The 22,652-nt window shown below is 41.2% G+C and overlaps 1 protein-coding gene across 1 annotated transcript in view; it reads left to right on the forward strand.

Moving 5' to 3' along the window:
- ttll5 (tubulin tyrosine ligase-like family, member 5) overlaps positions 1-22,652 on the forward strand; it is a 61,740-nt gene that overhangs the window by 32,811 nt on the left and 6,277 nt on the right. Inside the window, exons 29-32 of the mRNA XM_076978030.1 lie at positions 6,525-6,646; positions 13,414-13,594; positions 15,478-15,731; positions 19,913-19,995. Of these exons, the coding sequence (XP_076834145.1) occupies positions 6,525-6,646; positions 13,414-13,594; positions 15,478-15,731; positions 19,913-19,995 (640 nt within the window). The remainder of the gene's footprint in view (positions 1-6,524; positions 6,647-13,413; positions 13,595-15,477; positions 15,732-19,912; positions 19,996-22,652) is intronic.

Consider the following 22,652-nt stretch of genomic DNA (forward strand, 5'->3'; position numbering starts at 1 on the left):
TGCCAGTCTGTATTAACCTACTTACACAACATGTGAGTGCCAGTCTGAATTGGCCTACTTACACAACATGTGAGTGCCAGTCTGTATTGGCCTACTTACACAACATGTGAATGCCAGTCTGTATTGGCCTACTTACACAACATGTGAGTGCCAGTCTGTATTGGCCTACTTACACAATATGTGAGTGCCAGTCTGTATTAGCCTACTTACACAACATGTGAGTGCCAGTCTGAATTGGCCTACTTACACAACATGTGAGTGCCAGTCTGTATTGGCCTACTTACACAACATGTGAATGCCAGTCTGTATTGGCCTACTTACACAACATGTGAGTGCCAGTCTGTATTAGCCTACTTACACAATATGTGAGTGCCAGTCTGTATTAGCCTACTTACACAACATGTGAGTGCCAGTCTGAATTGGCCTACTTACACAACATGTGAGTGCCAGTCTGTATTGGCCTACTTACACAACATGTGTGTGCCAGTCTGTATTGGCCTACTTACACAACATGTGAGTGCCAGTCTGTATTAGCCTACTTACACAATATGTGAGTGCCAGTCTGTATTGGCCTACTTACACAACATGTGAGTGCCAGTCTGTATTGGCCTACTTACACAACATGTGAGTGCCAGTCTGTATTAACCTACTTACACAACATGTGAGTGCCAGTCTGTATTGGCCTACTTACACAACATGTGAATGCCAGTCTGTATTGGCCTACTTACACAACATGTGAGTGCCAGTCTGTATTGGCCTACTTACACAACATGTGTGTGCCAGTCTGTATTGGCCTACTTACACAACATGTGAGTGCCAGTCTGTATTAGCCTACTTACACAATATGTGAGTGCCAGTCTGTATTAGCCTACTTACACAACATGTGAGTGCCAGTCTGAATTGGCCTACTTACACAACATGTGAGTGCCAGTCTGTATTGGCCTACTTACACAACATGTGAATGCCAGTCTGTATTGGCCTACTTACACAACATGTGAGTGCCAGTCTGTATTGGCCTACTTACACAACATGTGTGTGCCAGTCTGTATTGGCCTACTTACACAACATGTGAGTGCCAGTCTGTATTAGCCTACTTACACAACATGTGAGTGCCAGTCTGTATTGGCCTACTTACACAACATGTGAGTGCCAGTCTGTATTGGCCTACTTACACAACATGTGAGTGCCAGTCTGTATTAACCTACTTACACAACATGTGAGTGCCAGTCTGAATTGGCCTACTTACACAACATGTGAGTGCCAGTCTGTATTGGCCTACTTACACAACATGTGAATGCCAGTCTGTATTGGCCTACTTACACAACATGTGAGTGCCAGTCTGTATTGGCCTACTTACACAACATGTGTGTGCCAGTCTGTATTGGCCTACTTACACAACATGTGAGTGCCAGTCTGTATTAGCCTACTTACACAATATCTCTATCTATCTATCTATCTATCTATCTATCTATCTATCTATCTATCTATCTATCTATCTATCTATCTATCTATCTATCTATCTATCTATCTATCTATCTATCTATCTATCTATCTTTTCGTCCATCCTTTCATCCTTTGTAGATTGAGCCACTCTGATGGTTGTTAGCGTTAATAGTGCTTCAAGTTTGTAGCTCTGTGTGAGGTCTCATTATCAGACGCTCCACAGGGGAGGTGCTTTGTGTTGATATTTAACAGGCAGGCAGATATTTTTCCCAGAGTAATTGATGCTTATAAATAGAAGAATGTAGCAAAATGGCACCAAGTGGGGAGAGAAAGCTACCTTTTTTGTCTTCCTATCATTTCTGCCCTGAAGGTTTTTGGTGGGAAACCCAATGGTTAAGCTCCTTCCTACTGCCCTCCTTTCTCCCCTTTGTAATGTCACCAGACCACACAGACAGCACATTTCTTCCTTCTCCGCTCCCCCACTCTAATGTATACTGTTACATTAGAAGGTGATTGCTTTGTTTATCATGGAAAGTTCATTCAGGTCATGGTGGGGACTTCACTTTCCAACATACAGTTTTATGGGTTGCACAAACACATGAACAAATTTATGCACTGCTTTCTTCTGTGTTTGGAATGAGATTAAATTACTTGTACTTTGTAATGCATTATGAACAGAGGGTGTAGAGATGACTTACACGTAACAAAAATATTTGCATGGAAAGAAGCATAACAACACACATGTAATTTAAAAACACAAACAAATCTGGATGCATTAGGTCATCTAACTTTTGGAGGAAATTTTGTGATCAGAGGCTTTTTTCTATCATAAGGTAATGCAGGTCCTGGAGTCATTAATGTCAAATTGTAAGATCCTCATATCTTTCTTCTAGTTTGTTTTTCTTATACATAGTTATCATAATTATCATTCTATATTTCTCTATGAAATGAAGTGTTTCTCCTTTCATATCAATCATGTGCCATGTATATAAACATAAATTGTCTATATGTCATTACCATAAAGTAGTACAGGGCAGTCATGGCCTGGTGGTTAGGGAACTGGTCTTGTGACCGGAGGGTCATGGGTTCGATTCCCAGACCTGAGGCCATATCTGAGATGCCCCTGAGCAAGGCCCTTAACCCTCAATTGCTCACTTGTATACAAATTAGATTAAAATGTAAGTCGCTCTGGATAAGGGTGTCTGCCAAATGCCATAAATGTAAATGTAAATGTAAAGTAGTGATAAAGGATTCCAGTTGGTGGGTTCAGTGACCCACATTTTAGGTTGATTGTCATAGTGCGTGTCTATGCAGTATTCTCCTGACATTTGCATTGACATTGAAATTTGATTGACTTAATTTGCCCTATAGTAATCCTTGACATATAGTTAGCACTCTGACATATACATGACAGAAAAAGCATTTCAGATGTCTTGTGGTTGCACGCCACTATGCGCCAGACAGTAAGGCTGTTGATTCTGTCTTTGTGTTTCGGGAGAAGGTAATAGATGTCACATAATGGATGGCACATTCACTATTCACTGGACTTAAACTGTCATAGTAACCTCAAAGTGCCTCCTGTGACCTCAGTGAGAAGGGCGAGTGCACCATGACGGTTGTCCTGAGGTAACCGTTCAGCTGCGGCACGCATCATTAGCACACATGCCTGAAGCAGCCCAGAATCATAACATTTGGGTCGCACCTCGGATCATTTAACCTCTAATATAGAAGCTGCATGACGCACAGATATTCGCATTAGAAAAGCTTAATGCTGTTTTCGATGATATTCTTTCTACCCTGGAGAACTGAGACATTAAGATATTTCATTCATCCACCATGAAACCTTTTTAGCTGGAATAACAGCATAGTTTCAATGACTGGTTTTGTAAATATGTCTATTCTACACCAAATGGATAATTTGCTGATGATGTATTTTTCAGGTCTTTGGTCAAGAGATTATGAGCTAAATTAAACAATGTTTAGGGTTCTGGAAAAAGGACATTCTTTGCATATTTGACTTAAGTCTAGCGTAATATATTTACCTTTTCAATTGAAATAGTGCTTGGGGATGATCATCTTCTAAAGCATGTGATGTTTGTAATGTGGCGGAGATTCAGCTGTAGTTTCCTCCAGCTTATGTTGGAGACGTGTCGCTGTGGAGTGCTGTTTGACCCACAGACAAACTTAATCCAAACACAAGAACTTTGTGTGGGTGTACAGGGTACAGAAAAACACAATATGATTCAATAAGATTTTAATTGGCAGCAAAATTGCGTGCAAACGTTTGATTAAGCTTTAAGATAATTCACATTTTAAACCATTCTAACTATATTTTGAAATTATATTTTGCAATATACAATTACTAAAATATTAAATTGTTGAATTTTTATCAAGGAGTATGATTAAGCAGCAAAAGCAAGCTTATCATTTTATAGAGAACATTAGAGAAAGCTGGAGAACATTTGGAAAAGAGATTTAAAGCATCTTGCATTGAGGGAGGAAAACAAGGCAAGCAGAATTGCTGGCCTAACAACTTTTGGAGTCACTGGTTTTCATATACACTATATTGCTAAAAGTATTTGGAGTATTTTGGAGTCACTGGTTTTCATATACACTATATTGCTAAAAGTATTTGGAGTATTTTGGAGTCACTGGTTTTCATATACACTATATTGCTAAAAGTATTCTCTCACCTTCCTTGACTCACGTGTGAGCTTAAGTGACATCCCATTCCTATTTGTAGGGTTCAATATGACGTTGGTCCACCCTTTGCAGCTAGAACAGCTTCAACTCTTCTGGGAAGGCTGTCCACAAGGTTTAGGAGTGTGTTTATGGGGATTTTTGATCATTCTTCCAGAAGCGTATTTGAGGTCACATACTGATGTCTCTAATTCATCTCAATGGTGTTCTGTCGGGTTGAGGTCAGAACTGTGCAGGCCAGTTAAGTTCATCCACACTAGACTCTGTTATCCATGTCTTTATGAACCTTGCTTTGTGCACTGGTGCACAGTCATGTTGGAAGAGGAAGGGCCAGCTCCAAACTGTTTCCACAAAGTTGGGAGCATGGAATTGTCTAACATGTCTTGGTATGCTAAAGTATTCAGAGTTCCTTTCACTGGAACTAAGGGACCAAGCCCAGCTCCTGAAACACAGCCCCACACCATAATCCCCCCTCCACCAAACTTTACACTTGGCACAGTGCAGTCAGACAAGTACCATTCTCCTGGCAACTGCCAAACCCAGACTCGTCCATCAGATTGCCAGATGGAGAAGCGTGATTTGTCACTCCAGAGAACGCGCCTCCACTGCTCTAGAGTCCAGTGGCGGTGTGCTTTACACCACCGCATCAGACTCTTTGCGTTACACTTGGTGATGTATGGCTTGGATGCAGCTGCTCAACCATGGAAACCCATTCCTTGAAGCTCTCTGTGCACTGTTCATGAGCTAATCTGAAGTCCACATGAAGTTTGGATGTCTGTAGTGATTGACTCTGCAGAAAGTTGGTGACCTCTTCACACTATGCGCTTCAGCATCAACTGTCAGTTTACGTGGCCTACCACTTCATGGCTGAGTTGCTGTCTTTCTCAAACACATCCATTTTCTTATAATACAGCTGACAGTTAACTGTGGAATATTTAGGACCGAGGAAATGCAAAGACTGGATTTGGTGCACAGGTGGCATCCTATCACAGTTCCATGCTGGAATTCACTGAGCTCCTGAGAGCGACCCATTCTTTCACAAATGTTTGTAAAAACTAGGTGCTTAATTTTATACTCCTGGAAGTGATTGGAATACCTGATACCGAACATTTGGGTGGGTGAGCAAACACTTTTGGCAATATAGTGTATGTTGAAATGGATCTGAAACAAATATGTTGCAAAGTTAGAAAATAAACTCCTTCATCGTAACCTTGGGAAGCTGTAAAGGCCTGGCTGTGCTGTGTCATAGGTTGCATTCATTTAAACAACTGTCACTGAGGAATGTTTGACATTTCCCTTTCTCAAGCTGTTCACCTGCTGAGATGCCTGGGGATGATGAACAGCTCTATCAGCTTTAAATGACAAAATGTAAAGTACTGAACAATCGTGTCTTGTAAAAACAGCATATGTGCACAAACAAAAGTCATTCATTCAGATCAGTTAATTCGGTCTACTTTAAAGAGAGCCGTGAGTACACTCTTTGCCTATGTGTGGGTCCACTGATTTTGATGACACTAAGGTTTATTTTCCAGCATTCTCCATGCTATGTAGTGAGATGTGTCACCATGTGTCGTGTCCCAATGATTCCTGAATATACTTTTGGCTTTTTCATTGGTGGACATAATAGCTGTTTATACTTAAGCCAAAAAAGAGGGAGAACACTAGTGGAGAATCAGGTGCAATGGTCAAAAAATGGTCACAGCCGGTCTGAACCGGCTCTGGCCGTATCACATTGAGGCATATCACTGAAGTGCATCGTTCCCCAGTGCAGTCATCGCTGTTTCATTCATCCCCCATGATGCCTTTTTAGCTAGAATAAAAGCATAGTTTCACTGACAGGCCTTGTAAACGTGTCTATTACACACCAAATGGATTTGTTGATGGTGTATTTTTAGGAGTTTTGGTCAAGAGAGCACAAGACAAATAAAATGAACAGTTAGGGTTCTAGAAGAGGAGCCAGCAGTTTGCAGTGAGCCATATCTTTGATGTACATCACTTCCCAGTGCAGCCACGGCTGCCAGTGAAAAGTCCCTTAGATGTCATTGAGGTTGATAAAGTAATTGAAGTTGGAAAATAATGGAATGGTTTCGTTGGGAGAAACACCTGTCACTGTTTTGGCTCCATCACGATGGTAATCTGTACTTGAAGGAATTTAGTGCCTGTTCTGTTTGTTACGTGTACCTTCACATAGCCATAGTACAGCTGCCTCACACAGATTTTTTTTATTCTGGTCTCAGAACATGTGTAGTAGTTTTTCCATTAAATTTTTTTAATTTTAGTTTTGTGATGTTTTTCAGCACAATACACTTGAGCAAAGATTGTTTGAGATAACAAGTATGAGATTATTTGTTTATTTTGATTAATTTTTACCTTTTCCATAGTTGACCAATCTGAACCTGGCCAATGGAGTTTTCAGCCCTGGGGGACTCATTCTGAACCCAGGTGGCCGGCCTGGACCAGGGAGACCTCAGCACTCGGACAGCAGTCTCTTGGGTGCTGTAGGGTAATTACATATACTTATGTGTGCCCACATGCACACACATACAGTACAAACACACTCTCATACACAGGTCTGTCTGGATTAACAAAGGGCATTATGTAAACCATTGTTGCAAGGCTGACATCATGGTATATTAAGTTGTCAGAAGCTGTTTCACAAGCAGTCTTATAAAAGTTTGTGAAAACAAGCATGGAGCACCATGTGGCACCGTACTGTAATGAAGCATTGCATTAGTGTTGTTTTTGGTGCTTTTCTAGAGCATTTCTGTATTTTGACTATTACAACTATATATTTGGACTAATATGTCTGCATGTTAACAAAGGGTAAGTGTTACAGATTCACTCCAGCATGTCTCTTCTATGCCATGGCAAATGTTGGAATTGGAGTTAAAGGAGTCTGTGGTTACCTAATGTCTTTACTATTGCATTAATTTGACAACCCCTGGAATTCCACAAATTCCTCTTACCATCCGTGGTCCTGTCAATAGTGCGGTATATTGCACTTGCTTCCACCTGGCTTTTTGCGAGTGAGAGAGCCATCCAATTATAGTTGCTTCTCTCCTTATCACCTGCCCCTGTCTTCAATCAAATGACTCTTTTAAAAGCTGCAAGACAATAATGTGAGCTAGAGATCCTGTGCATGTTACAGACACGCTGACTAAGAGCACTTTACTGATAGGGCAAATTAGTATTCTGTAGGCATTCTCAGCCTAATCGTCTCAGGATGATTTTATAGGTGCTTAGTGCGTTGGCCAAATCAGCCACAGCCAATAAAACGTAAAGGCTACTTTAATGGACTCTAAATAAACTTTAAAGAGAGCTGGGAGTGTATGTTTCAGTGGAAAAGAAATTATTTAAATTGAGGCACTTCCAGACTTCTAAGCAAAGTTCATTACCACCCCTTTGACATTTGAGTGTCTTTTATCCATTAAGGAGAGTACGCACATGTTTTGGTCCAGTTGTTGTGGAAGAGGCACATTAAGAAGCACTCCCTTATCTGTCTTTCTTTCTGTAAGAGTGTTTGTCTGTGTGCTTATTAACCTTGGCTGTGGCAGAAAGCTCTCGTGGTGAATCAGGGCAAGGCCTAAAATAAAAGATTGCTCTCTCATGAGCACTATGTCAAAAACGCCTGCTGCAATCACTTTGTCTTTCTGACCTGTGTTACCTCAGCAGGGGAATGGGTGGAAGAAGAACATAATTCTAGTAGTATTTAAAAAACAAGCAAATACAACGCATAACAACTTCTTTGTGCCTTTAAAGTTTATCGTGAAAGTATAGAAGTAAAATCGCAAATTAGTTTTTCTTGTTTTGAACAGCAATACGCACTTTGTTAACTGTGTTTTAGGGCTCAACTCTTCATTGGCTATTCAGCAGCCCATGATTTGAAAAACTTTACATAGTACTGCAGAGTACCATGTAAGCACAGGAAGGGTTCCAAATATGATTTTATTCAGCATTTTTGCAGTGAGAAGTGAATGACAATGTCTGGAACACCTTTGCCCCCATCTACTCCTGTGTCCTTAGTCCAACAAAAGAAAGAATTTAGAAATTATAATACATAGAATAGACCCCTCATACTCAAATAGCGCACATGCGGCCCGCGGGCTATCTATTTCTGGCCCGCGAGCTGTTTTGAAAAGTGTTTTTTTTTTTTTTTAGGAATCTTTTTTTTCAATCGCGCTATCCGCTCTTATTTTGAAATCGCGCACCGCGATCTCAAGACGATGCCGGGGATTGCCTTTATGGCAACAACAAACAGGTAGCAGACGCCCAAATGCGTCCCCCCCCGTCGACAGTTTACGTTCGCTACCCCCCCCGTAACCAGCCCCCTCAGTGATTGAAAAAAATAATATGTGGCCCGTCATCATTTTATCCGTCATCAAATCATTTCTATTCCAGAGTACCCCTGGAATAGACTGTTACTTCTAATCACCATGTTAGTTTTTATGAAAACATCAGTGATTCAACTCTTTACCTTGAATCATGGCCACTATTGAGGTTAGTTATTAATAATTAAAGCTGCTGGTGATGAACACTAAGGGAATGCAGGCCTTTCCCCAAACTGTTCCCTTGAAAGTTCTGGCAGCTAATCTTTGTTTGTAGTTGAAGGTTCATTTGTGGTCAGAATGTGGTGTCCCTTTTGTATTACATCTGCCTGGAACTTTCCACTGGCTGCTATCTGCTAAATTAAACCTAATCAGGCTGTTATCCTTGTATGTGGCTCAAAAATACTGACAAATCCCAAAGCCTCATTATTGTAACAACTAATTAGGGTTTGTTTCGCCGGGTTGTTTTGTCTGTAATACTGTCTTTTAAAGTTCGATCCCCTGAGCTCTTTCCACGTCCAATGTCTTGGGACCAGTAGTCTGTGCCAAACATGCTGAAGCGGTTAAGCACACTGGCTTTTTAAGAAGCCAAAGGGGTGAGGCGCGATGCCTTTCAAAGCGCCGTTGCCTTTGAAGTTGCTCTCGCCAGGAGCTGCCAGGTATGCTGCATCAGCACTTCCAAACCAAATTCCCACTGCAACACTCCAAGGTGCTTTAGAAGAAAAAAAAATATATATAATATTATATATATATAAATAACTGCCTTAATCCTTCGTGGCAATGTTTCATCAAGGTACTGGAAACATTCCTCAGAGAGTCTGGTCCATATTGACATGATAGCATCACACAGTTGCTGCAGATTTGTCGGCTGCACATCCATGATGTGAATCTCCTGTTCCACCACATCCCAAAGGTGCTCTATTGGATTGAGATCTGGTGACTGTGAAGGTCATTTGAGTACAATGAACTCATTGTCGTGTACAAGAAACCAGTCTGAGATTATTCGCGCTTTGACATGGCGCATTATCCTGCTGGAAGTAGCCATTAGAAGTGGTCATAAAGGGATGGACATGGTCAGCAATAATACTCAGGTAGGCTGTGGCATTGACATGATGCTCAAGGTTTGATGTGTTGTGCGTTCAGAGATGGTCTTCTACACGCCTCGGTTCTACATGTTCGAACCAGTCTGGCCACTCTCCTCTGACCTCTGGCATCAACAAACAACAATTGCATCCACAGAACTGCCGCTCACTGGATGTTTTCTCTTTTTCGGACCATTCTCTGGAAACCTTAGAGATGGTTTTGCGTGAAAATCTCAGTAGATCAGTAGTTTCTGAAATACTCAGACCAGCCCGTCTGGCACCAACAACCACGCCACGTGTAAAGTCACTTAAATCACCTTTCTTCCCCATTCTGATGCTCTGTTTGAACTGCAGCAGATCGTCTTGGCCATGTGTACATGCCTAAATGAGTTGCTGCCATGTAATTGGCTGATTCGACATTTGTGTTAATGAGCAGTTGGACAGAAGTATCTAATAAAGAGGTGTGTGTGTGTGTGTGTGTGTGTGTGTGTGTGTGTGTGTGTGTGTGTGTGTGTGTGTGTGCGTATATATATATATATATATATATATATATATATATATATATATATATATATATATATATATATACCTGCTAAACCCTAAGCGTGCAGCTGGAGTATAAGTTTGCATCCTATCGAGTCATGTATGGTTTGGCCCTCTTGTATGACTACCAATTGGTTTGATATTTAGTAATTAATCCCATTTTTGTTAAATACTGATGCAAGTTCTAAAACTGAACTTTTAAAAGTAATCTAACAGCAGAATATATTACCTGTGGTTGAGCGTTGTATTATTAGGTTTTAACAGCAAGTGTGTGGCAAACATTGTAAATGACAGTGTTGTCATAAGTCTGTGAAATATTTAGGTAATTTCAGCCACTCTTGGATGGGCGCTCAGGCTGCCTCCGCTCTTGGCTTAGGTGGAGATTCATTTCCAGTAAGTTATTGGGTACCGCTTGCAAACAGTAATAATGGACGGGTTTAGGATCGTAATGGAATGTCATAATTATTGGATATTTAGGTTTGGGAGTACAGCTGGAGGAATGTGGAGCTCTGCAGTGGATAGTGCTGATTTGACTTTCTCCTTTACCTTGGCATCTTTCAACAGCTGTACTACTCGGCTCGTTTCCTCCCTGTAGATTAGCATAAAAACTCCAGGCTTTTATTCCTACGGACTCCTGTTCTCATCATCAGTGTGGGCTGCTGTTTTAGTCACAGTAATCTCTGTGGATATGCTAAGGCTTTTATCGGACCCAAATTAAGTAAAAATGAATTACTGCATGCCTTTTACTTTTCATTTCTATTGGTATACCATATCTGTCTTTCAGTTTACATGAATGAATGAAAGTAAGAGGTTTACCTTGGGGAACATTTCTAAGACTCACACCAACAGATTTGGAGTGCTCTACACTAACGGCTTTTAAAAACATTAAAGTCTCACTAAACCAGAAGCTTCCTCACTTGTGCTTTAATATTTTAAGGTACTGAAAGCACTGCAGGACACTCCAGTACTGCACTAATGTTCCATTGGAGTAACTCAATTGGGTAAATTGAACGAAATGTCCCTTTGCTTAAAAGAACACTGTTTAAATCATAGATGTACACAAATTGAGCGTGATCGTTGAGATACATTTACAACAATAATGGAATCATGCAGGAATTTAACCATAAGATAATTAGATTGTAGGAGCGTCTGAACTCTGACAATAATCATGCCCTACTCTCGTCCAGGAGATCTACCTCCCTGGTGTTAGAACCAAACCCTAACACCTTATCCCGATAATCAAGGCCCTCTTTATATTACAGGCTAACATGTGAGATCTGTAGTCTCCAGGGTGGGAGAACTCCTACAATGGAGTTAGATACTCCTGGTACAAAAAACAATGTTGGGGACCAAAATGACCAGAGATACTGCAGAATTAATATTAATAATAATAATAATAATAATAATAATAATAACATGAATAAAAAACATAAAAGGATAGAATAAAAGTGCATTATGGCATGATTTGGTATCTTCCATTAAATGTCAAGTTTTTTCTTCAGTGTAATTGGAACCACATGCAGGGCTGTGCGTGGGGCTCTTCCATGGGGTTCAGTTGTGAGAAATTCCACCCTGGAATAACAGTGGTGTGTAAATGAGTCGACACCCATGGAACGGCACATTGACAGCTCGGCTTGGACGAGGTGCCCCAATTCACCTAGCCTAAGCTCCCTTTCTGTCCACACACACACACGCGCACACACCTTTCACCAGTGTGTTTCTTACCTCACTATTGCATATTTCATTCAAATTGTTTCTGCGTGCATCCTGAATAATAGTGTTGATTAAAAAAAAGCTCCATGTTCATATTGCCAACCAAAGCTTATTGTGCGTGTGGTGTTGCTCTTAACATTGACCTTCTGGCCTCTCAGAGTCCCCAGTGAACCACCCCTTCTGGCTTACCAGTTACTAACAGTACAGTGAGTGTTGCATGCCTGTCCGCTGGCGATGTTTTGCTAAGATGAGGAGAGGGAGGGAGAGAAATGTAACAGGTGATGGCAATACTACCTTGTACCCCAGTGTCCTGATGTTAGCCACATTGACCAGCTTGCTGCTTTGTGCTATTACCCCAGGGCTGTGGAATGATGCGAGATGAAGTCATTTCCCTGAGCAGGCCTTGTCCACATATTTAGCTGTGTATAAGAATAATACTTTACATGTGCATGACCAGTGTAGTCATTATTGTTCATATCAGCAAGTTTGGGTACAATAAGCAATGTTTTCACGTGACTGAGTAATTGGTGTCAGAGGTGAGCTGCAGTTCTGTCCAGAACATATGTGCAAACCCCCTCCCCCCTAATAGTTTTGTAGCTCTTTGGCAGTATGTTTATGGTTAAGTCAATTTTCATTTGCTGGCTAATATATTTGTTTGACTTAATTAAGCAGGGGTAGTTCTAAACAGGGGCTGTTCTTTTTTTTTTTCTCGGAAAGCTCTGACACCCTGTAGTTGTGGAGATTAACAGCAATGGCGACGAGCTTCCATAAGCCTCCTATGAGAACGAATCTGGTTACAAACACGTGAAGCCATTCAAAGGGTCGTTTTCCGGGGCCTTAACTGGTATTGGTGACGGTACAGGATGAGTTGAGCACAGGACCATGAGTTGTTATGTGTTATGCACAACTGATGTTCACCACAGATCCACATACTTCACTGATATCAATAAATATCAATTGTTTATAAATTTCAATTTAAATAAATGATCACATGATTTCACATATTGCACAAGTACAATGTTTAAAATACTTTGATTAATTGAGGATGTCTGTCAAACAATTTATTGTTATGATATGTTATTTCAGATATTTTATAGCACAAACAGTTACTAGTGGCGGTTTAGTAGGCACAGTTGAAATATAGCACTTGACAAATTCTTGTCTAATTCTGTATAAATAATCAATTGAGGTGACACTCAATGCAAGTGATGTACCTATAAAATCATTGAAAGTAACTTCCCATGTGTCTGTTTTGCTAGAGTTTAGTTTCAAATGTACAGTGTATTTGGTGAAGGGGAAAGACCATGTTGATTAAACCATGTTGATGCTAACACTTTTAGCATTTGTAGTAGTTTAGTAGCTTAGTAGCATTTCTATTAAACCACTCTCACTCCAGTGGCTCTTTAAATGTATGGTGGCTCTTTAAATGTATGGTTGTACATTCTGCTCCCAGTGCACTAAAGTTCCCCAGCTGAACTGAAGGCAAACCACATTGATTTCATGCCACGGCTAATAGCCTGCCTTTTCCACCGGGTGATGTGATTAATGAAACGTAAAGACCTGTATTTTGTGCATTCAGACCTCTCCTGTAACCCCCCTGTTCCCAGGTGCGAGGCTGTGACTGGTGCCCATGGTCAGTCTGCCGCTAACCTGGCCACAGGTGTGGCGATGCACCAGGACTATCAGCCTCCCTCAGGAACCCATCAGCTCCAGTTTGCCATCCAGAAGCTCCAGCAGCAGAAACTGCAGTCCAGGCAGTTACTGGACCAGAGCCGCACACGTCATCAGGTCAGTAATGGAACACTGCCAACGGCATTTTATAGCCAATGACAAAATAATGTACATAGGCCAAAACTGGTATTAAAGACGTTGCTTGATCCAACGCATCACAAACATTTAGTTGTGAAATGTGTCCAAATTAATCTCTGAAACTGTAGCTCAAGGTTTTATGACCATTCTAAAACAATTCCAGATTGTGATAACTGAGAAGCTTTTGGTTTGTGTTTTAACATTTTTGACTTGGTGTAATGAGTTCTCAGTATAATGAGGTTTTATCTTTAATGTGAATGTATGTAAATCTGCTGTATCAGTCATGCAGGTTTTGTACCTGTTCTGTTAAATTATGGAGAAGCTGATATAACATTTAAAGGTCTTTTTACATTTTAGTTAAGAAAATCAAATTTCGAATTAATACTGTTTTGCAGCCATTTTACCTTTTTACAGTTATGTTTAAGGTGAAGTTTTAAAATTATTATTAATATTTTATAGGTTTCTTTTTGTTGTAAATTTTTCTTGAGGGGTTTAAGGTGGTGCTGTTCTAGTTCAGTACATTCAGTACTGACGTTCAGCTGATTGCTCCAGACTTGAACGTTTTATAATTTAAGTCCTCCATTCGATATCTCCCTGTATTACACAGTTTAAACTGCCCCCCTCCCACATTCCTTTTTGTGAATTCCTCTCTAGTTCTGCCTAACCCTTCTGCATTAATTATCTGCAATGAATATTACTCACATGACCGTTTGGTGTCACAGAAGCAGCAGTCATCTGCTATCATGCAAATCAGTTTGCAAGAATATTTCAGGACCCCGGTGGATTAAAAACTGATTGTCCTACCAAAATATACTTTGTGCAAATGCTTGTTTGTGTTCTTATGGCCGTTTCTGTGTGGGACTGTGCATCTGTTAGGGGAACTCATCCGTGATGTTTGTATTTGCTGTTCCCTTCTCCACTCATGAAGTTCTTTGTTAAAAATAGTTGTTAAATTAGCTTGAAGGCTATTCCAATCGTCCATAGCTTAAACATCGTCTCACTGTGGATTGAAATAAAGTAATCGGGACCGTGCTACTGGGCTTCTCTGCTCCCTGTTCCGGTCGCTGGATGCAGACTTCACGGCTCCTTGGCTGCCTTGGCCAGCGGCCACTTGGCAGCATTAGAAAGGTGCCCTTTCCTGGCCTTGCTCAACAGAAGCATATACCCAGACCCTCCAACACGCATGCTTGGGCCTCTCATTCATCAAACCCCGGCAGCCTCAGAACACGCTCCATGTCACTCTATTGGATGCTTGGAAGATAAACATACATACACACGCACACCAAGCATAAACATATGTACAAGGATGTATCCTTTCTCAGAAGCACATAACCCCACGCATACAGTGAAATGGTGCTCAGAGGGGTAATATAGACTGAAAAACTGTAGAGCTATCCAATCGCATCAAGTATAAAGTGCTTGTAGATGGAAGGAATGCACAGCATTCCAAACCAGTTGAAATCAATGAATGGTAGGCATTAAATTTCTTTTAGGAATGGAAATGTTTACCAACTCCAACTACTCATTCAAATGAAATTTTGTCTAAACAAGCATGAAATGTGAAGAATTCTTGTGTTTTGGTATGTTTGTTTTGGTTTTGGATAAGCTGTGACATTTTTTTTTTCCACGTAAATGAATGAACTAACTTTTTGGAGTCTGTTGCTGCTTGACCTCATTTGACTTGAAGGAAAATGCTGCTTCTAATAAAGGCATTAAGATATGATCGCTACTTTGCAGAGATGCAGAAAATGCACTGAAACTTTAATTAATGTAGCAGACATCTGAACATCTTTTAAATGTTTTTATTCAACTAAATTCACATCCTACTGTCTGTCTGTATGTGTGTTTGTGCTCTCGTTCAGGCCATGCTGGCTGGACACACAGTTGTGCTTGGTGCGGCACCCCGAAACCATGTTCCCAACACACCATGCAGCGCTCAAGTTGACCAGCAGTCCCAGTGTATACCAAAACGGACAGCAGTTCAAGGACATCAGGGCCAGCCAGCATCCCAGGTCCTTGTTCGGGGGTCCACAATTCTCACCCCCAGACCTCCCACCACCATGACTGGAGATGGACCCTCGGGCAAAGGTGCCAATAACCGAATCAAGTGTTCCAGGTAAAGCAACATGCTAAAATGGCTAGAACATCATGTGGAAGCCAAGAGTTATCTTTCTCTCATATGTCCACACACAGGTTTGAGATAGACCTCTGCCTCATCAGTAAACAGTGCTGTTCTGTTGGGCCATGTTTATGAGGGCGTTGGAAACATTATTTTGGAGATTTGCAGACAAATGTGTGGGAGGCAGAGGTTAAGAGCAGGAAGGGAAGAAAGCAGAGGAAGCTCAAACTGTCATCTGTTTCTCACGCTGCGGCACGACTTTATTACTGCACATCTGGCCAATCTACACAACAACTGCAAACCTCTATGGTCATGCTGGCCTGTTTGCTGGAAGCACATTGGCCGCTTACAGTGGGCTACTAGCATTGAGACACCCACCCCCCACCCCCCAGGCCTGGACCCCCACCTCCAGCTGTCACGTGTGCAAACAGTACACACTCATACATACTACAATTAGGACTCATGGGACCCTTTGCATAGATAGGCTCAAATTTAGATTTGTGTGCATCAGGGATGTTAATTGTTTTACATTTAAAACAATTAGTCATGCTTTTAAGATTGGATAAGTATCTACAAAGCATTAAGAGTAAGTGGATGAATAAATATAGCTGGAAGGCACAAATACACCAAAGTTTATGTGAAGCATTTCGACCAGAAAATGCAGAAATGCTAACATGTGTCTTCTAGCTACACAAATTGGCCTAAATGATAATTGAAACTCCAAGAATAAAACGTAATAGGAAGTGCTTAAGGATTTCAATTTCTGTGGTGTTTCTGGGAGGTTCTAAAAATCTGCTGTTTGGTATGTGTATAACTGAGCTATAGCTATATTGCTTGACCTGTCTGAACTATCCTGTAGGAGTTCTTGGGCCAGAGGGAATGGGAATGCGGGTTTGTTTTACTGTACTCAGATGAGAATGTTGTGAAATTTCATCCCAAGGACAGCTGGTAGTGGCATGTGATTTGGTGTTTGGATAAAAAAAAGATGATCTTTTATACTTGTTATGATATCACATTTAAAGAAGTGGGAGAGAAAGGAGAGAGAGGTGACTAGCAGTTGAAGAGGGTTGGATAATACCTGGGATGGGAGGGTTAGGGGGGAGTGGACTGATAGTTGAGAAGGGGGAATGATAGTGGTGGGGAGGGTAGGTGCGGTGTTTGCTCCTCTGTGTGCCTTCCTGGCCAGCCCTGTGTTTACACTCGGCATGTGGAATTCCAGAGCCCCTCACACTCTCCGCAGTCCTGCATTTTTGTGGTTAGCCTGTGTGACATGGGAGAGTGTGGGAAAAACGGAAGCCCGAAGACCAGAAACGCTCGGATGGAAACACGGAGCCAATGAAAGGAAGAAAAGTAGAAGGAGAGCTCTACAAAGGAGAGCGAGTGATGGACAGGTGAAGGGAGAGGAGGAGGAAGCTGTTTGGAATGAGATAGAGCGAGAGAATAAAATGAAACACAGAACAAAGACAGAAAATTAGTATAAATTTCCTTTTGGTTTTCTTCAATTTTGTTCTTAAGACATTAGTGATTGTCTCCTATATCTTTTAATGGAAGCATAGTTTCTGCAGTCAGTGTATTACCGGTGTCTGAGTTAACTGTATAGAAGCTGAGTCATTTTCTCTTTAGAGAATTACCTGGCTTCTAGCCAATTAAACCATTTACAGGACCAGACATTATCCCTACGACATAAATCACTCCAGTTCACACAGATGGAAAAAGTGCAGTGTAGTATGAGATTCACACTAAGCATTACCATAGGTGCAACCTGGTATAATGCTTGTGTATTCATAAACATAAATATAACATTTACATTTTGACTCCATTTTGTTAAACCTTTTATTGGTTCTAGTTGGGAGTTTTTCTTACAGGACCTGAATGGAGTCTTTTACAGAATAACCTTTATGAATGCACATGTAGGTTCTGTTTGCAGGGCAAGTTGAATTTTGGAGCTGTAGCCAAGGAAACGGGGTTTGTAGAGTGGTATAACTAATAGGTTGACAATTACAACAGTACTGTTGTCTGGTGTACGATCACCTCGGTTACCTCCAATGAGAGAAGGAAAAAAAATATTTTCACTTTTTGGCATTAAAAAATAAACAAGAGATTGGCTTGCCAAATTATTTAAAAAATGATAGCCTTCAGTATTGTCAGGAAGTTGCACTTCCTGTAGTTAAAGTTAAGAATTCAGTTGTTAGAACTAAGTTCTAGAACTAACTTCTTAAAGTGGAGGGCTGTTGGAGGTGTATATGAGGTGTATGGAAGGTGTATAGGGTGTGATGGAGGTGTATAGGAGGTATATGAGGTCTATAGGAGGTTTATTGGATGTATAGGAGGTGTATAAGGAGTATAGGAGGTATAAATGGTGTGGTGTATAGGGTGTGATGGAGGTGTATAGGAGGTATACGAGATCTATAGGAGGTGTATTGGGTGTATGAGGTGTATAAGGTGTATAGGAGGTGTAAATGATGTGTATAGGGTGTGATGGAGGTGTATAGGAGGTATATGAGGTCTATAGGAGGTGTATTGGGTCTATGTGAGGTGTATAGTGTGTATAGGAGGTGTATTGGGTGTATAGGGTGTGATGGAGGTGTATAGGAGGTATATGAGGTCTATAAGAGGTGTATTGGGTATATAGGAGGTGTAAATGGTGAGGTGTATAGGAGGTGTATAGGGTGTATAGGGGGTGTATAAGGTGTATAGGAGGAGCAAATGGTGTGGTGTATATGGTGTATAGTCTGTTTTAGTCTGTTTAGTTTGCACAGCCTTAGGTTGCTGTATGAGGATGAATCACAGCCATAAGAAAAGTGTAGCTCATTGCACAAAAAGCAGGGAGGGGCTTGAGGCTGGAGGAGAAGTAAGAAATAAAAGAGAAAGACTGACAGAGATTAATGAGTGTTTATGTGAACATGGCCTGAAGTTTGTTTTAAGAGCTTTAGGGATGTTGGTCAAAGAGGCGATCATAGGATTATACTAAGGTCTGTGTGCACATATAATGGTTACACTTTGCTACGGATAGATGAAGTGAAATGTGCAAAAATGTTAGGGAAAATTAAGCATCCTAAAAGAGATTTAACTGTTGCATACATTTTTATTAGTGTTTTAAATGCATTATTGCACTTTAGGTGTGAACAGATTCTAACAAAAGCCTTTGAGGCATATAAATTGAGAACAAGTGGTACATGGCTACACTAAGTGCTGACTAACTGCTGCAAAGATCCTTGAACTCAAATTGCTAATAAAGTACTAAAGTATTGCTTCCTGCACGGTCCAACTGGGTCTTTAATTGCAGCATTTCTATCTGCTCCGGTGCCCTGGGGTTGTGTAACCATATGAAAGGCCAACTGTGTGGACCCTACAAGGCAGCTCTGTGCGCCCTCGTTACTGTGCTAATTCTCATCTGACAAGCCACTGTTATGTTGCTACAGATTAATACTAGTTAGGCTTTATTTATTGTTCTCAAAAATGCTTAAGAGATTTAATGTATAGTGTTACAGGCATGTTGACTCCTGTTTTATCCCCTTCTGGATGGAACTGGTGATTTAACATTCTCACCATAGCCAGATGTTCTTTGGGAGAGACATAATTACTTAAACCATTTACTGCCAAGGTAGGACGTTTGTCACAAATTCCATAATGCCTGCTATTAGGACCATGTAATTGCTCAATAGCGTCAAATAAAAGCACAAAGAAATACTTGGATAACAATATTCCAGTAAGCGCCACCCCAATTTCTTAGAAATGTGATTGCAATTAAAATTGTTTCAAGGAAACACAATGGAGCCGTTTTGGTTGTCTTTTGTCTCCGAGAGGCTAACCTTTTCCTATTTCACCTCCCCCTACATTTCCTCGATTGTCAGACTGTTGGAATACACTCTCATAACCGCCTGTAGTAAATGTCCCATAGCTCAGGACACCTTGTACTGCAAAAACATCAAAAGAGACACGGGAGCTGCAGGAGTGCCTGGTTATTTTCTATGAGAAGATCATGCTTAGTGACCGCACTGGTTTACACATCAATAAGTAGTTATGATTCTCAAGAACACACACGCAGATATGACCCCCCACCCCCAGGAGGAGAGGTTAGGCTGCAAAGTTTGTATACATGTGTCATATATGTCACGTATGTGTCATATTGGAAATATGTCTTGAGTCCATCTAAACCTTTGGCTATCTGTTAACAGGCCTGCCTCGTGTGAAGCACCATCCGGTAGAGGAATATCAGCTCGACAACAAATAGTCTGTAGCACCATGTGCGGACCCAACGGTGAGCGTGCTCACACACTCACACTTCAGCTTTTGTTTTGGTTATTTTTTTACCACCAACCCTCTTGTTCTACCACTTTATGCATTTTATGTATGTCCACTTTTCAGCCTTATCTAGAGTAATTAATTGAGTGTGCAGTTGGATCACACGTCTGTGGTGTTTTATCGGCCTAAAAGCTACAGAAACATTATGGTCTCGGCAGGCAACCGGCATCAGAGGCAGGCAGCTGGGCATAGTGACCATTCCACCATTGATGAACCCTGTTCTCTGCAGCCTTTTATTTTTATTAGCTACTATGGCAACAAGACATCTTTAGATCTAACCATCTTGGCCCGTTTCCAATTACAATGCATAACACTCATGCGGGCTAAAACGGTGTCAGCCCAGTGATCCTCCTCCTGGCCACCTCACACTGAGGGTTTGCTCATCTAGCACAACTCCTTGGCTAACCGCAGTGCCCTTTATGAGCTGGGTCAAAGTTAAGGGGCACGGCTTTAAAGTGTTTACTACATTCTTGTATCGGTGCTGTAAGCAAAATGCAGTCCATAATGCCAAGGAAGGCACATTCTTTGTAAATGACAGACAACATGGTATGAGATGTCTGAGCTCTGAGCTTACATTTAAGTGTTTATTAGGAGTAAAAGGTAAACCGCCTGCGTAATGAAACATCTGTTGGATGTATACTTTTATATAGCATACTGTCCTTCCAACATACCCCGGTGTGAATGTGTTGCATTTAAGCCATTCTCAGTTGTTGTATGCAACGGTATCAGAGGCACAAAATCTAGTACTGGTTGTGAAACATCTTTCAATACAGTGAATTTCACCAGTCCCTTTATCGGCAATGCATAGCTTATAGGTATGTGTTATGGGTCTAGAGTTAAGAATGCTTAAGAGTATATTAAGTATATATTGCCTTGAATATTCTGTTATTGCTTATTTCAGTAATCAGTTTCTGATCACAGGACTGCTGATGGCTCAATATTTCTAGTGGGGGGGGAATTCCTAACCCTGCCTCAGCAACTCTTATGTGCTTCAATAACCTCTACAAATCAATACACATTTCCTTGCAAATGTTGCAAATGTTAAAGCACTAGTAATTGTTGAGAATGGTTCACCACCCAGTGTCCGTTCTGTTAAATGCTGTCGGAGGTTTTTTGATACCTACAGTTTGGGCTTGTTTATTGATCAGCATCAACTGTGATGATGTCACTTGTAAACATTACTATGTTCTAATACAGAGATAATTTTCTGTACTGTGCTTGAATACCGTGTACGTATATTTATCATTGTTTTGTTTGGGCTGCTTGGTTCCTCTATACTCATCTGCAGTAATATGATCACACTAGAAGGTGCTGTATTATTTCTAGCTCTAGATGCCCAGAGCCCAGTGGTGTCGTGCTTGCTGTATTTCTAGCTGTAGTATTTCAGGCTGCACTCGACCACCACATGCTTTAATTTCCTAAGTTAGTTATCGAAAACATTTTTGAAGTACTACCAAACATGATGCTCTGTAATGTAAATGTTTCTTCTACCTTTTTACAAGTATATCTGCCAGTTATAGAAATATATTGCCATATATTTAGTATGGTATGATTTCTGTATGCTAGATATTGCTTTACATTACATTGACAGCCAGTCTCCCTGTATAGTTTCTGATAGGGAGATGCCAAAAACCTTATCTTATATTTTTGGATTCTGTAAGGGTGATGCTAAGTATGAACTGTGACAGATATATTTTCATATACTTCAATCATTAGTCTTCATGAACAGTTTCATTTTCTATAAACTGTATCCACCCCATTCCCACCCCCAAACTTTGTTGGAAGCATTGGCTTTCTGCCTTTACTCCACACTGTATGAGTTTGTGAGTGTGAGTGCATGCGCGCGCGCACACACACACACACACACACACACACACACACACATGCTCACACCCTTCATCCTAGGATTGCACAACTCTTTCCACCTTGGAGCCTGAGCATGGGTCTGGAGGAACTGTTGATTTTATTGCAGTAACAGTGATATTAAGCAGTTTAAACTGCTGCACATCTGTTTGTCTGATCAGGACTTTTCCCAAATGTCTTCTGTACTGTATGCATGTGTGTATCAGACAATTTATCATGCAGTACACAAACAGTTTATTAGAACACAGAAAAAACTGCAAAAAATAAGAGGTTTCACAAAAACTCAAAGATATAGCAGTGTGTAGTAATGTCTTTGTTTCCCTAGTCTTTTTCCCCACTCATAGTATGTACTTTGGCCTATTTAAACATATGGTTTATAAACTCATCAATAACTGCAACTCAATCTGTAGGGAGCTGCTTCTGAATTTCATGAATGTATTTTTCCATTGTATGGGGAACTGGGGAGGGGAGGGGAGGGGAGAGGAGGGGAGAGGAGGGGATGGGAGAGGAGAGGAGGGGAGAGGAGGGGAGGGGAGGGGAGGGGAGAGGAGGGGATGGGAGAGGAGAGGAGGGGAGAGGAGGGGAGGGGAGGGGAGGGGAGAGGAGGGGAGAGGAGGGGAGGGGAGGGGAGGGGAGAGGAGGGGAGGGGAGGGGATGGGAGGGGAGAGGAGGGGAGGGGAGGGGAGAGGAGGGGAGGGGAGAGGAGGGGAGGGGAGGGGAGGGGAGAGGAGGGGAGGGGAGAGGAGGGGA

The sequence above is a fragment of the Brachyhypopomus gauderio genome, chromosome 17 (genome assembly GCF_052324685.1).
Source record: "Brachyhypopomus gauderio isolate BG-103 chromosome 17, BGAUD_0.2, whole genome shotgun sequence".
NCBI classification, from domain to species: domain Eukaryota; kingdom Metazoa; phylum Chordata; class Actinopteri; order Gymnotiformes; family Hypopomidae; genus Brachyhypopomus; species Brachyhypopomus gauderio.